At 45.6% G+C, this 16,003-nt stretch overlaps 1 protein-coding gene across 4 annotated transcripts in view; it reads right to left on the bottom strand.

Moving 5' to 3' along the window:
- Positions 1-16,003, bottom strand: part of BTRC (beta-transducin repeat containing E3 ubiquitin protein ligase) — a 160,947-nt gene that overhangs the window by 32,302 nt on the left and 112,642 nt on the right. For all 4 annotated transcript variants that reach the window (XM_067537194.1, XM_067537192.1, XM_067537191.1 and 1 more), the window contains one exon: positions 7,376-7,607. In XM_067537194.1, the coding sequence (XP_067393295.1) occupies positions 7,376-7,607 (232 nt within the window). The remainder of the gene's footprint in view (positions 1-7,375; positions 7,608-16,003) is intronic.

Here is a 16,003-nt window from a genome sequence, read left to right as displayed (position 1 = left end):
CCTGTATCGTAACTTATTCTTTGAGATGTGAGAGCAGACAGGTGTGTGGGTGCCCAGTGCACCAACGCTGGAGAACTTTGCCTCATAGTACCTGTTGGGGCAGAGCTCATGCCGTGGTCCTTAGCCTTCCCTGGCTACTTAAGGGCAGCCCCACCCTGATCCCCCTCAGTTCCTTCCCACCAAACATCAAGAGTAGAGACTCTGATGCAGAGGGCATGGAGGGTGGGTCATGGAATACAAATCTGCACCCACATCTTTAAGAACAACAGTAACAGTGCGGGTAAGGAATTGTTTTTTTCTTCTTCAAGTGGTTGCAGATATGTATTGCACTCTCAGGTGACTCCCAGGCAGTACTTACATGAGGTGGGGCACAGAGTCTACTTAAACAACTGCAGGACTGCCTTCCCCAAGGTTTGCATCTGACCCAGAAACAGTGGTAACTGCGTAGTGCTTTCTAAAAGTATTTACAGAAGACCAGGTGGTGGCCCTGCAAACGTCCAACACTGAAACATCTCTGAGGAATGCTATCGACGTTGCATGGGTCCTCATTGAATGAGCCTGCAATCTCTGCAGAGACTGTCTGAGCTACTTCACATGCAGCTGTTGTGCAATGCAGGAAGTTATCCACCTGGAAATCATCTGCGCAGAGACCGCCTGATGAAAAAATGAGGTGGGACTCAAAAAGGCTAAGTTCTCTCCAGGTAAAATGCCAAGCACTGTCTCACATCCAATGTGTGAGGTCGCTGCTCATCCGTGTTAGAGTGCGTGTGAGGAAAGAACACTGGTAAGTACATCATTGATTTAAAGGTTAACTGTGAAACCACTTTTCAACAATACTTTTGCATGTGGCCGTAGGGCCTCTTAGTCTGACAAACTGCGTGTGTGGGGTCTCTGCCTTTAAGGCCTGCAGCTCACTTACTCTTCTTGCAGATATCATAGCTACAAGGAAGGCTTTCTTCTGGTACAGGAAGGACAGACAACAGGTTGCCGGGGGCTCGACTGGAGGCCCCATGAGGGAAGCTAAGACCTTATTAAGATCCCACAAGGGAACTGGCTCTTTCACAGGTGGGCAGAGATGAATGACTCCTCTTAGAAATCTCAGTACCATAGAGTTTGAGAAACTTGATTTCCCCTGGATGGGCAGATGAAACTCTGAGATCGCTGATAAGAGAACCCTCAACTAGCTGAGCAACAGACCAGAAGACTGAAGGTATAACAAGTACTACTACATGTTCTGAATGCAGGCCAGCGTCAGCAGAATTCCCCGCGCTGGCGACCAAACTGAAAATTGCTGCCACTTGGTCAAACAAGTAGCCTTAATAGACGGTTTCCTACCATTAAGTCACACTTGTCAAACAGCTTCCGAACATCGTTCCTCCTCTTCATATAGCCATGCAGAATCCATGTTGTGAAGCGCAGGCTACTCAGCGCTGGATGACAAATCTGACTATGGTGCTGGATCAGTAAGTTGGGATAAAGAGGCAGAGTTGGACAGTCAAACCGACAGACTGAAGAGGCTAGAAAACCAATACTGTCTTGGCCAAGCTGGCGCAATGAGAATCAGACTGGCATGATCCAACTTCAGCTTGAGAATGACCTATGGGGTGAGGGGCAAGGCATACATGAACACCAATCCCCAACTCAAGTGGAAGGCATCTGTCAAGAACCCTGGACTGAGGCCTATTCTGGAGCTCAACTGACACTTCTTGTTGTTTTTCATTGCAAGCAGATCAATAGCTGGAATGCCCCATTCCGCCAAGATGGATCTCAACAAACTATTCTTCAGAAACCATTCATGATGCTGAAAGAAGCCCTTGCCGTGGTGAATGACTAAGCAATTCCACACCCCCAGTAGGTTAGTGGCCATGTGAATGATGTTCTCCCTGATGCAAAATTGCCAAAACTTTACTACCTCATGACAAAAGCAGTTGGAGTGGGCTCCACCCTTTTTGTTCACATAATACACTGTGGTGGTGATGGTGGTGAGTATGTGAACCGACATGCCTTTGACGTGCAACTGAAAAGACTGGTACACGCTGTAATGGCTCCAAGTTCTAGGATCTTCATATGAAGAAAGGCTTCCTTATCATTTCGCAATACCCACATTTTCAAAGTCCCCAGATCTGCTTCCCCAACCTATTGTGTTGGCATTGGTCACTATTGTTATGAACAGTGGAGGGCAGGTGAAGGGCACACTTTTGCAAAAACTGATATAGAATCATAGAATATTAGAGTTGGAAGGGACCTCAGGAGGTCATCTAGTCCAACCCCCTGCTCAAAGCAGGACTAACCTCAGCTATATCATCCCAACCAGGGCTTTGTCAAGCCTCAGCTTAAAAACCTCTAAGGATGGAGATTCCACCACCTCCCTAGGTAACCCATTCCAGTGCTTCACCACCCTCCTAGTAAAAAACTTTTTCCTAATGTCCAACCTAGACCTCCCGCCCTGCAACTTGAGACCGTTGCTCCTTGTTCTGTCATCTGCCACCAGCGAGAACAGCCTAGCTCCATCCTCCCTGGAACCCCCTTTCAGGTAGTTAAAGGCCGCTATCAAATCCCCCCTCACTCTTCTCTTTTGCAGACTAAACAAGCCCAGTTCCCTCAGCCTCTCCACATAAGTCCTGTGCTCCAGCCCCCTAATCATTTTGGTTGCCCTCCGCTGCACTCTCTCCAACTTGTCCACATCCTTTTTGTAGTGGGGGGCCCAAAACTGGACACAATATTCTAAATGCGGCCTCACCAATGCCGAATAGAGGGGAATAATCACTTCCCGTGACCTGCTGGCAATGCCCCTCCTAATGCAGCCCAATATGCCATTAGCCTTCTTGACAACCAGGGCACACTGCTGACTCATATCCAGCTTTTTATCCACCGTTACCCCCAGGTCCTTTTCTGCAGGATATTAAATCCACCGCAAGACAGGTGGCAAAAGTCGCACTAGGCAGTCCAACAGCTGACCAATTTGGCGACATACCAACTTGAGTCAGGTCTGAAGAGGACAAAGATGCAATCTCATATGCTGAACTACGTAAGTACATGCCACCATATGACTTAGTAACTTCAGGCATATACAAATCCTGATGGAAGTGTGAGACTGGAAGAACAGTCACAGACAATGAATTGTCTGAAATCACTGCTCGACAGAAATGCTCTCGAATTCACAAAATCTAGTAGGCCCCAATGCAATCAATTTTTTGCTTTGGTACTAAAGTTGATTTTGCTTTGTTTACGATCAGACCTAGACCATCAAGGAGACACTGTGTGAACTGGACACGGCTGAGGAGTTGATCTCTGGACTCGTCCCTCACTAACCAATCATCCAGGTAAGGAAAGACATGTATTCCTCTCTTCCTGAGATGAGCATACTATAGCCATGCGTTTGGTAAAAACCAGAGGAGAAGCCAAAGGGGAGCACTGTGTATGGATAATGCTGGTACGTGACTACAAATGTCAGAAACTTCCTGTGTGGCTTGGGAAAAATAGCCACATGGAAACAGGGGTCTTGAAGAACAAGGGCAGCAAACTAGTGATTGTGATTTGAAGCATGCAAAATCTCATGTGCTTGATGTGCCTGTTAAGACCTAGAGATTGAGAACAGGTCTCACTCTTCCCTTGGGCTTGGGAATCAGGAAATACTGTGATTAGAGTCCTTTCTCCTCCCTCCAATGTTTCAAGGGAATTTCCTCTCTAGCCTGGAGAGGAAGAGTCCAGTACTGCAGAACCAGACGGTGATGAAGATGAAGGAAGTGGAGCCCCTGGAACTCCTGTGGCAGCAATGGCTCAGGCTGAACCTGTTCCAAGGAAGCAGCCTCTGTCTAAGTCAGCAATGTAGGTGGCTGAAGAGGAGATACCCAGGGCTGACTGGGAGACCTTGCCCTGGAGTGGGGTGACTCGGCCCACAGATTCTAAGGAGGCCACTGACTATAGCGATATGGCATTGGTGGGCAGTAGGCACTGGGCCAAGAGGCTCTATCCCTACTGCTGGAGCAGTGCCGAACTTGGTACCAAGTGTGATCCACAGCAGGTCTCAACAATCTTTGAGAATGGTGTCTCGGAGATGAGGCAGAGGATGCCTCTGAGCTTGCTCTTGATGAACCCCCCAAGTCATCTGAAGATGATGGGGGACCCACCCCAGGTGCAACAAGCAAACATTCAGCTTCTTCCGAAGTCCAATATGCTGGCTGTATCAGTATCAAAGCAGACAGAGAAGCTGATGTCTTGAGGACTGGGCAAGGGCACTGTGCTCCCACTCGGTACCAAAGGAAGACTGTACTGAAGACAGGGTCCGTACCGATCCTGTAGGTGTGGTCTGCACCACAGTCATCATCGGTGCTGAAGACAGCAGCTGTGCTGACGTGCCCCTTGGTACCCATAAGGAGGCTGACCTCGTCTGCCTACTCTGGGTTTGAGGCAGTGCTGAAGACAGAGTTGTTGACTGGGACAGGTCTGCAATCAATGCAGAGGCAGCGCAGAGGACCACACAGAAGTACTCCTGGAAACAGAATGCTCCGGAATAACTGGGGAGTAGGAACAGAGAGGCAAAGCCAGTCTGATGCTGCCTGGTGTGCCAATGGCATGGAAACAGCTAGTTCCAATGTAGTTGGTAATGGACTCAATGGGCATCCCATGGATGGTACAGTGCTTAACTGATGCCGCCTCAGTACCAAAGTGTGGGTGGATAGCCCAGCTCCATCCCACATATCAGAAGAATCACGGTGGTGGTCTGTGCTCCACCAGGAAAAGCAGGTTGAATCTCCCCAGCCTCTGGAGTGGTTCTGCAGTCTGTTTTCTCGGAGGATCTGAGGAAGGAGAATGCTCTCTCTTCCTCCTGGGAAAGGCATCATGGTCTGGTCTGGGAACATGGGCTCGCTCTGATTCCGACGTTGTCTGAGTGGCTGGATGATCCACGCAGGTCTCCAGTGCCCAAAGCCTTGCGGTCTGCTCCGTAAGGTGCTGCTTGAGGTACAAGTTCCTCAACACCCATGTTCTGTTCTTGAATAATTTACAGTTGGAACACCTTTGTTTAATGTGCCCTTCTCCCAAGTACCATGTACGGGGGTCACTGCTGGGAACCCCACAAAACGGACAACGGTTAAATCATGGTGAGGGCATCCCACCAGGGTATCCATCTATCCTAACTACTATAAACTAAAATCTAAGGTATTACTAAACTAATTGACTATATACAACAAAATCTGAGAGAGACTGAGATGGAAAAGCCTGAAGAAAACACCACACAAAATACTCCGGCGATAGCCAGGGGTGGCAAGAAGGAACTGAGAGAGGTCGGGGGCGCTGTGGGGGGCTGGGGCCTACTGCCCTTACATAGCCTGGGGAGGGGCTGGGAAGCATAGGCCATGAGTGCCACCTCTACTTGTACTACTAGGCAAAGTTCTCCGGCGTGGGTGCACCACACACAAACACACCTACGTGGAATTCATGTCTGCAACCACTCACAGAAAATTTTTTAAATCCCTTCTCAAATGACTTCTGCTTCTTGCCAAAACTTTCCTGAAAAAGGCGCCAGGGACGAGATTAACATGTGAAATATGAGGTGGATTGGTTTGGCTTTGAAGTTGGGCAAAGAAAGGGTGGGGGGGAAAAAGGATTTATAACAGGAAGTGAGTGAGCTTCAATCTTAACTATGGAAAGGCAGATGCCTCTTCAAATTGCTTCCTATGTTTACGTAACAGAAGGGCTCCCCAAGTTATAATGCTGCTCTGGTACATGAGATTATTGCCATTAAACTTCTAAAAAACTAACAGAACAGTTAACACACTTAGCACAACAAAGATTTTTTTTAAAGGTCTACCATAGCCCTTTGACTACTAGGCACAGTTAATTTATAAAATCCAAGGAATCTATCTATTTAAATTCATGACAACACTCCCATGATGTCTTCATTCTTTATCAGATCCACAATTAAACAAATAAACATACATGTTTTTTATTCTTCCACCCTAGAATTTAAGTATCATGTGGACCAATCCTATTAGAAGTTAAATGTTTGGAAAAAAGGAGCTCTTAGGAATTCAGCAGCTCTTCAAAGGTCTGCACAGGATAAACAACATGAGAGAGAAATTCTGCCAAACAATTTTCTCTTCAATTAAGTGTTCAGAATCTCCAACAAAGACTGCAACAATTTTTACTTAATTCCATCAGAGACTCAGGAACCAAGCCAACTGAATTATAATACTTCTATCCTTCTATGGAGGTGTGATCTAATGGTCTGAGAATGGGACTCAGAGCCAGAATTCCTTGGGTTCTAAAAGCTGGTTCTGATACTGTCTTGCTGCATAACCTTGGGCAAGTCACCTACCTTCCGGTGCCTGTTTCCCCATCTGTAAAACAGGGGAAATAACTGTACCTACCTCACAGGGGTACTGACAGAATTGTTTGTACAGTGCTTTCATCTACTTAGGGACTTCTGTGACCTCATTCACCACAGTACCTGAACATGTTGTGGAGGCCAATGTCTTCAGATGAAAAACACTACAGAAGTGCAAAATATCAATAGGTTATCACGTCCACTCTTTATTCTGATATGTTGTTAATGGCAGGTAATAGACCATTCAAATCAGTGGCTACTGGAAAATATGTTATTAATAAAAAATGGTCAAAATTCTGAATGAAAGAGGGGAAAAAATCCCAAGGGAAGACCAGAGATAATAAAAGGTGGTTACAGTCTTAACAACAAGCCTGTGCTGTTTTCTGTGACGTGTGCTCTTGACATTTGGTAAGATCTTCCATTCATTCAATAGAAAGGGTAGAAATGTTGAGTGAAGTGTTACTACTGCTATGCACTTCTCTAGAGCCTGTCATTCACAATCCACTGCCATCTACTTTGCAAAACTGCTCGCTGAAGACACTCTCCACCAAAAGAGCCCCAGTGACACAGGAAGCCAAATGCCATAGGTCAGGGGTGTCAAATATCTGGCCTGTGGGCTGAATATGGCCCACTAACCTTTTGGTATGGCCCCTGGCGGCAGCGCGTGCTGCTGTGACATCTCACAGCGTCGCGCGCTGCCACGAGATCGGTGTAGTCTGGCGGCAGCGCATGGAGCTGGGACAGTGTGGTCTTGGGGCACCGCGCAGTACTATAACTCTTAATCATTGATCAATTCTTTCAATTGTAAAATAGTAGGCATTGTAGAAGTGAATTTACTGCAGTTTCTATATCGCTGATATCTAGCAAATAAAATATAATACTACATAAAAATGGTTGTGCCTAGTATTTCGATTTATGGTATGTACGGCCCACTTGAAGTACATTTAATTCAAATCTGGCCCGCCATAGCAAATGAGTTTGACACCCCTGCCATAGGTCTTTTCAAGGACAACATGGAAGATCCTTCCCCCCACCTGGTGGAAATACCTGGCAGTGCAGTGATGAAGTCCCTCTGTAACATAGGTTTGAGGTACGAGTTTATATGTCCGTGCTGGTAATGACACATCTGGGAGATAAGATGTTCCACGAACTCCACTTGGTCAGACTCGGACCACTGTTCAAAATACTTGACGCACAGCTCCTTCTCTTTCTCATAGCTTGCAGACAGCTTTCTTTGTTTGGGCACAATCATACTGGAAGTGCCATTGGCAAGTTTTGTCTTAAAAGGAAAGAAGAAAACATGAAATAAAGCTTGAGCAGCTTTATTATTTTTCTAGAAGACAACAGAAGGAAAAACATTCCGTTATATAACAGTTGGCTGAGTCTGTGTCTCCCATTTGCTGCTGTCAATCTGCAAGTGACCACAGAAACCTGTAACCCTTGGAGGACAGTACAGTTCATGCTGGAGCTGCACACAAATGACTACGGTTAGATGGGAGAACAAGAGTGGCAGTTTAATACAAACAAATTTTAGTTACATTTTACACACAGTAAAATGCTGACAGATTCCTAATTTGCCGTTATCAGCTACTTCAATGCACCATTGAAGACTGCATTTGTATTTTGTTTCTCTTCTAAAGTATTTGCTTCAAGGCTACAATGGATTGTTGCTAAAATTAATAGAAAATACATGATATGGACAAGAAACTTCATGATGATCATTTTAATAGTACACATAGTATACAGTAAAATCTGTTAAAACAACACCCCAACATCTGGTGCTCATCTGTACTTCATGCAAAGAATCAAATACTAAATTTTAGAGTCACTGTTAATATTTTGCCAGAAGGTCTCAACATAGTCTGATTTTGAAGACGGGCTCTTAGGGACACGAGAAAACCAACTCTTCACTTTACTGCCTAAAAGCAAGATGTATGGAAGTTTTGATTTGTAATGATTTACCTGAAAGAAAAGCACACGTATTGCACCACAAGCACATCCTAAGTCAAATTAGCTGTCAGTTAGGAAATCTATGTTTTCCCATGCTGGTTACTAAATAGTTTTTATTAAATACTAAGCTAAGGAAATTTCTGTTTATTTTTAGTATTCTACTGCCCCAACTCAAATAAAAAGAAGGAACTAAAAATACATACAATGGTCTTACATTTAACCAAAAGAAGTTTTAAAGGGACATTGTCAAGATATACCCATGTACCATGAAACCTTGATAATTCTCATTTTGATCATCTGCAAACCTGATCATTCTTACTAAAAGCTGGTGTCTAGCCCTACATCACAGCAAAGCTTTAATAACAGACGGCACTGTAATGGGAGTTCATATTATTAGATCATTTCTTTTACAAAAACACTTTAGTCTACATTTGCTAGTGCATTATGAATGATCAAATAATTAAAACCAAATTACACCTAGCATAATAAATACAAGTTATATTTTGTGATGTGGTATTTCAGTTTCACTTACTTGCTAAATCACAATGTGCATTAACACAATTAATGAGATTTTAGTCAATCTAAAAGAAAATAACCAGTATGTATGTGCTCCACAAGTAGTTCTTACCTAAGATGATATGTATTATCTCAGTTTGTGGGGAGAAATCATCAATGGAGAGATGTTAAGTGATTTGCTAAAAGGCTACAGAAAGTGCCTGACAAAGCTGGGACAAGAACTCAGGAATTTGTAGCTCTCAGACTTGTACACAGATCCACCTAAAATCCTTACCTGTGTTACCAATAGCTTGGATTATCAAACATGACAGCATGCTTTAAAATCTACTTAACTTTTCACCATTTGTTTATACATAAGACACCAGAACCTACATGTTGTAACTAAATGACTTGCCTGTGCCTTGAAGAGAGATGGCTGGATAGATTCTCTTACAAAATTGCCATGGTAAGTAGCAGCCATTTTAACAAAAAGTATATTCTGGCTCTATCTTATGGATTCAATTAACTCTGATTTTCTGAGACCACAGTACAAGGATATCAGGCTGTATCATTGCTCAGATTTACATCACGAGGAAGCTGGTCTGCAATACTCATTTTGTTTCCTTTCCTATTCCCCTCAAAATGGAGCTGAGGGTCCTCAGACATCGGGGAATATTGCTGGGAGCATTCAACAATTTTAATTCAATTCAATATTTTAAAGAAACCTTATTGAGGGCACAGGAACAAACCATCCCGATGTGCAGAAAGAATAGCGAATATGGCAGGCGCCCAGCTTGGCTTAACAAAGAAGACTTCGGTGTGCTTAAACACAAAAAGGAGCTTACAAGTGGAAGCTTGGTCAGATGACTAGGGAGGAGTATAAAGATACTACTCGAGCATGCAGGAGTGAAATCAGGAAGGCCAAATCACAATTGGAGTTGTAGCTAGCAAGGGATGTGAAGGGTAACAAGAAGGGTTTCTACAAGTATGTTAGTAACAAAAAGGTGATCAGGGAAATGTGGGCCCCTTACAGAATGGGGGAGGCAACCTAGTCACAGATGATGGGGATAAAGCTGAAGTACTCAATGCTTTTCCCCCCTCCCTCATCTTCACAGAGACGGTCAGCTCCCAGACTACTGCACCAGGCAGCACAGAATGGGGAAGTGGTGAACAGTTCTCAGTGCTGAAAGAACAGGTTCAGGACTATTTAGAAAAGCTGGACATGCACAAGCGCACGGGGCCGGATGCAGTGCATCCGAGGGCGCTGAGGGAGTTGGTTGATGTGACTGAAAAGCCATTGGCCATTATCTTTGAAAACTCATTGGGGGAGGTCCCAGATGACTGGAAAAAGACAAATATGGTGCCCTTCTTCAAAAAAGGGAAGGAGAAGGATCCAGGGAACTACAGACCAGTCAGCCTCACCTCAGTCCCCAGAAAAATCATGGAGCAGGTCCTCAAGGAATGCATTTTGAGGCACTTGGAAGAGAGGAAGGTGATCAGGAACAGTCAGCATGGATTCACCAAGGGCAAGTCATGTCTGACCAACCTGACGGCCTTCTATCATGAGATGACTGGCTCTGTGGATGTGGTGAAAATGGTGGATGTGATATACCTTGACTTTAGCAAAGATTTTGATACCGTCTCCTACAATATTCTTATCAGCAAATTAAAGAAGTATGGGTTGGATGAACGGACTATAAGACAGATAGAAAGCTGACTAGATCATCAGGCTCAATGGGCAGTGATCAATAGCTCGATGTCTAGCTGGCAGATGGTAACAAGCAGAGTGCCCCAGAGGTGAGTGCTGGGGCCAGTTTTGTTCAACATCTTCATGAATGATCTGGAGGATGGGGCAGATTGCATCCTCAGCAAGTTTGCATATGACACTAAGCTGGGAGGAGTGGTAGATACACTAGAGGGCAGGGATAGGATACAGAGTGACTTAGACAAATTAGATGACTGGGCCAAAAGAAATCTGATGAGGTTCAACAAGGACAAGTGTAGAGTCCTGCACTTAGGATGGAAGAATCCCATGTACAGCTACAGACTGGGGACCGACAGGCTAGGCAGCCATTCTGCAGAAAAGGAGCTGGGGGTTACGTGAACAAGAAGCTGGATAGGAGTCAACAGTGTCCCCCTGTTGCCAAGAAGGCTAAAGGCATAATGGGCTGCATTAGTAGGAGCATTGCCAGCAGATTGAGGGAAGTGATTATTCCCCTCGATTTGGCACTGCTGAGGCCACATTTGGAGTATTGTGTCCAGTTTTGGGACCCCCATTACAAAAAGGATGTGGACAAGTTGGAAAGAGTCCAGAGGAGGGCAACAAAAATGATTAAGGGGCTGGAGAACAAGACTTATGAGGAGAGGCTGAGGGATCTAGGCTTGTTTAGTTTGTAGAAGAGGAGAATGAGGGGGGATTTGATAGCAGCCTTTAACTACCTGAAAGAGGGTTCCAGGGAGGATGGAGCTAGGCTGTTCTCAATGGTGGTAGATGACAGAACGAGGAGCAATGGTCTCAAGTTGCAGTGGGGGGAGGTCTAGGTTGGATATTAGGAAAAACGTTTTCATTAGAAGGGTGGTGAAGCACTGGAATGGGTTACCTAGGGAGGGGATGGAGGTTTTTAAGGTGTGGCTTGACAAAGCCCTGGCTAGGATGGTTTAATTGGGGTTGGCCCTGCTTTGAGCAGGGGGTTGGACTAGATGAGCTCCTGAGGTCCCTTCCAACCCTAATCTATGATTCTATGACTAGGTTACATCAAAGATGGCCAACAGCTGATGGCAGAGTTGCAAACCAATGGCAGAGTGTAAAATCATTGTACTGTGGTCTCACATTCACTCACCATGTAGATAATATGTCCCATAAATGGGATATTTGGAGGGAGGAGAAAGGCTCTCTCTACTGGGATATCTGTTTATTCAGCTAATGCTGACATCTCTGAGGCAACGAACTCCATGGTGTGAAAGGTTAGATTTTTCCTGGCAATAGCATGGCTGTAGCCGGGAGGTGTGGCCTCCCCCTGAGATTGACGCAGAGAGAGAGTCAAACCCTCCCGGGAGTGGGAACCCAGGAAGACAACACCTGACCAGCAGCAGGTAGGTGGGGCTAGGCCTTTAAAACCCAGGCCTGCTCGCTCAGTTAGGGGCCAGCGGCCGAGGGAGAAGGATGCCTCTCCCTTGGTGCTCGAGCCTAGGGCCATGCTCAACGTCAACCCAGAGGAGAAGCTGCCGAATCTACCCACGGCGTGGGGCCCTGCGGATCCAGAGGAGCTGCCTGAACCATACGAGCGGAGGGAGACCCCCAGATCCTACAACCCAGAAGAAGGCCTGCCGGAGCTGCCTCCTGCCTGGGGGCCTGAAGACCTGCCGGAGCTGCCTACTGTCGGGGATCCTGAGGACCTGCCGGAGCTGCCTACTGCCTGGGACCCTGAGGACTTAGAGGAACTGCCCTCTGCAGAGGACCACACAGTTTCCGGACCTGTCGCCGATTGACGGGGAGGGACTCGTGGGACTCCCACATGCCATCTACCCCAGCAACCCAGAGGGTGACATCTAGCCCCAGGTACTCTAGGGAGAGGGTGGGAGGAAGAAGCCCAGGGAAGCTGACTACGGTGCAGCTGAGCTGACACTCGCTGTGAGTCAGCGCGTTTCGGCCGGAGCCCCGCTGATCCAGTGACAGGACACCCTGTCACTGACAGGGCCCTGGGCTGGGCCTGCGTCCCCCTCCCCCCTTTTCTACCCCGACCTGGGTTGAAGGCCCGTTGAGCGCCAGAACCTGTCCCTTACTGCTGCCACGCCCTGCTGAAGGCCGGGTATAGACTGCTTACTTGCTCTGCCAAGGGCTAGAGACTGCTGTCCCTCTGCCCTGCCCAAAGGCCGGGCCATAGACTGCTGCTCGCCCTGCTAAGGGCTTGAGTCTGTGTGTGTTTGCCTGCCTGCCCTACCAAAGGGCCAGGCCAGAGATTGCTGACTTGTCTTGTCCGGGGCTCGAGATTGTGTTTGCTTGCCTGCCCTCCCGAGGGGCTAGGCGATAGACTGCTTCCTGGCCCTGCTGAGGGCTGTTTCCCACTGCCGTCCCGTCCCTGGCTGAGGGCCAGACCATAGATTGCTGGCATGCCCTGTGGGGCAAGAGTCTATTCCCCCAAAGGAGTGGTCTGAACCAAGGCTCGCCCTACTGAGGGCCGGAGGCGGCCCATTAATTCAGACTCCCCGAAGGGCATAGGCGCTGGGAGGTGTGGCCTCCCTCTGAGATTGACGCAGAGGGAGAGCCACCGGCGCCGCCCCCTACAAGGGATCTTCTACAATGGCATAAAAAGATTAAGGGTGGGCTGTATTGAACATCAGTCTTGAAGGACGCTGGCTGTTTTTACTGCAGTTCAGCTGTTTGCAAAACAGAAAAACTCATGAAATGCTGGAGATAGTTGACAAATAGTGTATTTTACAAGCCTGACTCATTTCATTTGCTGCACAGCCAATCTTATACCAGGTTCTGTCTACAGAGCATGGCTTTTAAACCTGTACCTTCTACCTTTTGTTTCCTCCTTTTAAAAGGTGTAGATTTGAGTGATAGTGGGAGTGAGTGAAGCCCATACATTGAGCTGGTGTAACATAGAGGATCACCCCAACTCTGATAACACATTCCCTAACCAAAACACCCCATTATTCTAGTCCTGCCCCTTTCCCCCCACCTTTTTCCTCCTCCCACAACTCTGCCAACAACCCTGAACTGAACTGCAGCACCCTCTAAAACTCTAGGCCGGGGTATAACAAGCAGAGGTTGTGACACCTTAAAAAACATGTAACGAGTCTGACCGTACATACTGGAGGGCTCAGATGGGCCCAAGAAAACTCATTTCACTTGCAACCCTAGGCTGGATTTGAAGCCAGGGGTCTGGGTAGAAAAGTTGAAAAAATAAAATTGAGAGTGAATGGTCTAATGGTTTGAACAGGTCCGAGAGTAAAAAATCCTGGGTTTGACCATTGATTCTGCTCACAATGTGAGTCATTTTATCCCATGTACTTTGGTGTATAAAAGGTGCTATACAAGTTTTTAATATTATTAGCTTGCTGTGGGGTGCAGTCACTCCTGATCCGTAGGTAGGTGCACATTCCCCGTCTGCCTGCCTCATATATTATTGCTACAAGAAGCTATATACTGTAGTTAAAAAAAAAACAACACATTTCGATCTGAAGACTGCTAAAAATCCACAAGGGTTCGGTGAAAAAGTCCAGTTACTAAAAAAAAATAAATAATCAGGCAGCTATATCATTAAAGAGCATGCATGTGGGAGGTGATAGTTACTAGCAGTGAGAATCGATTCAGTTTTCTGAGAAACCCTGATGACTCAACCAGTTGTGTTCATCTGTTTCAAATGCACGACAAACCACCTCAGTGTAATAATAACAGTCACTATTTGCTAGAGCATTAAATGCCCTCTCCTCTGTTATAATCAAGAAGCCATTCCAGAAGAAGCAGCGCTGTCAGACATGCGGAGAACAAAATGAAGTGAAATATTCATACAAATGTCCTACCCACAAGATTTTCAGTTCAGAGCTTTCTATTGTTTGTTGGGATGAAGATGTATTACCTGCCTTACTATCAAAAGTAACCACAGACAACAGGAACCACAAGCAACCACTGCAGGTTACCCAAGGAAAATGCATCTGTGTATGGCATGGAAAAGTCTATTGTGGAGGCATGACCTAACCCACGTTGTCTCTCTCATATCCCGCAACAAAGATGGCTACAGTAACACTGCAAACAACAATTACAAAGCCATATTCCTGAGTGGCTGCAAATAACAGAGCCTATCTGTATGCATGAGGAGGAGGGAGAGAACTAATATATGAAAGGACCTGAGTCTAAACCAGGGTAATCAATTTTTTTTTGTCAAGGTCCAAATGTCTCGGTCAAGGTATAGACAAGGTCCAGACTCCAGAGAAAATAATACAAAAATAATAATTATAACAACAATAACTAACTAACTAAATAAAAAGATTTTGTGGTCCGTTCAAAAGCAGCTGGCGGCCTGGATTAGGCCTGCGGTCTGTCTAAATAATAGCCTACATCTATAAGAAGGGGCAACATTTTAGTATGGATAAACAAAAGATGGACAGGTCTAAATTTCTGTGTATAAAACAAAAATAACCATGGCATAACATGGTTGGACCATAAACATAATAATTAAGGTTATTTTTGTTGTATAGACAGGGCCCATGGGTCCTTCCTCAGTATGAGAAAAGCCAAAGGCCAGCACAGCTCTCAGCTACTATTACATGCATCTGTGTTTTTCCATCCACACCAGCAGTTTTTTTTTTTTTTTTTTTAAAGAGTTGTAACACAGATGTCCCCTACTCACTGCAGAAAACCAGATTAGAGTTCTTTTTGTGTACAGATTGATTCAGACCAGAAGATTCTTGTGGTAGGAACTCTCCTATGTCTTGCAAAGTGTAGATGCTCAAATAGTCCAAAAACTGGCCCTACAAGAAATGAACCTTCATGTATGTGAGGCTCTAAAAAGGTCCAGAGAAAATAAAATAATGCTGCAAGTTTCTCACTTGAGTTTCTCTACCGCCCAAGGGAAGGGACTGGCATTCAATGATAGTCCAGCTCTAACATGTCTTAGTCACTTACACGGCCACAAAAGAGCATCAAGGGTCATGGATTCTTTGGTTCTCAAACTCAAATACCTTGTGTTGCTTATTTACAGTTGCATCTTTTCACTACTAACTATGCGTAGCACCGCCAATGCTGGTAAACTCGCTGATCTAGACAGAGCCACCTTAACAGGATTTTTGGATGGGTCCTAGTGAAGGGGAGAAAAAAAAGGACATAATGTTTAATTATAAGAAATGATTGAAATAGGCACAGACATACCCCGGGTGCCTCTGCACTGCAGCAAACTCTAAACTTGTTATCGTTAATGGTTTAAATTTCACTGTGCTAATCATTTCAGGACACAAGCCTTTCTCGATAATCTAATGAATTATTCCAACATCCTTCAGCAAAAAAAATCCTCCATGACAGCACTAATTACAAGACGTTTTCCCAGTGCTTATGTAAAATATGACAGAGCAGCAGCTTAGGGAATTGCAGAAAACTGCTTCTAATTTCCACTGAGAAACTGACAAACACCTCTCTTTCATCTCTCCCAGCTCTCAAGTAAGATTTAACTTTCTCATTTAGTTAATTACCGAGTGAGGATCATCATTTTCCTGGATCGGAGAGGCTCA

Source organism: Emydura macquarii, unplaced genomic scaffold (assembly GCF_026122565.2).
Source record: "Emydura macquarii macquarii isolate MOO-44397 ecotype Brisbane River unplaced genomic scaffold, CSIRO-AGI_Emac_v2 contig_3692, whole genome shotgun sequence".
NCBI classification, from domain to species: Eukaryota; Metazoa; Chordata; order Testudines; family Chelidae; genus Emydura; species Emydura macquarii.
The sequence above is the reverse complement of the archived record's forward strand: the minus strand, read 5'-3'. Positions and strand labels throughout refer to the sequence as shown.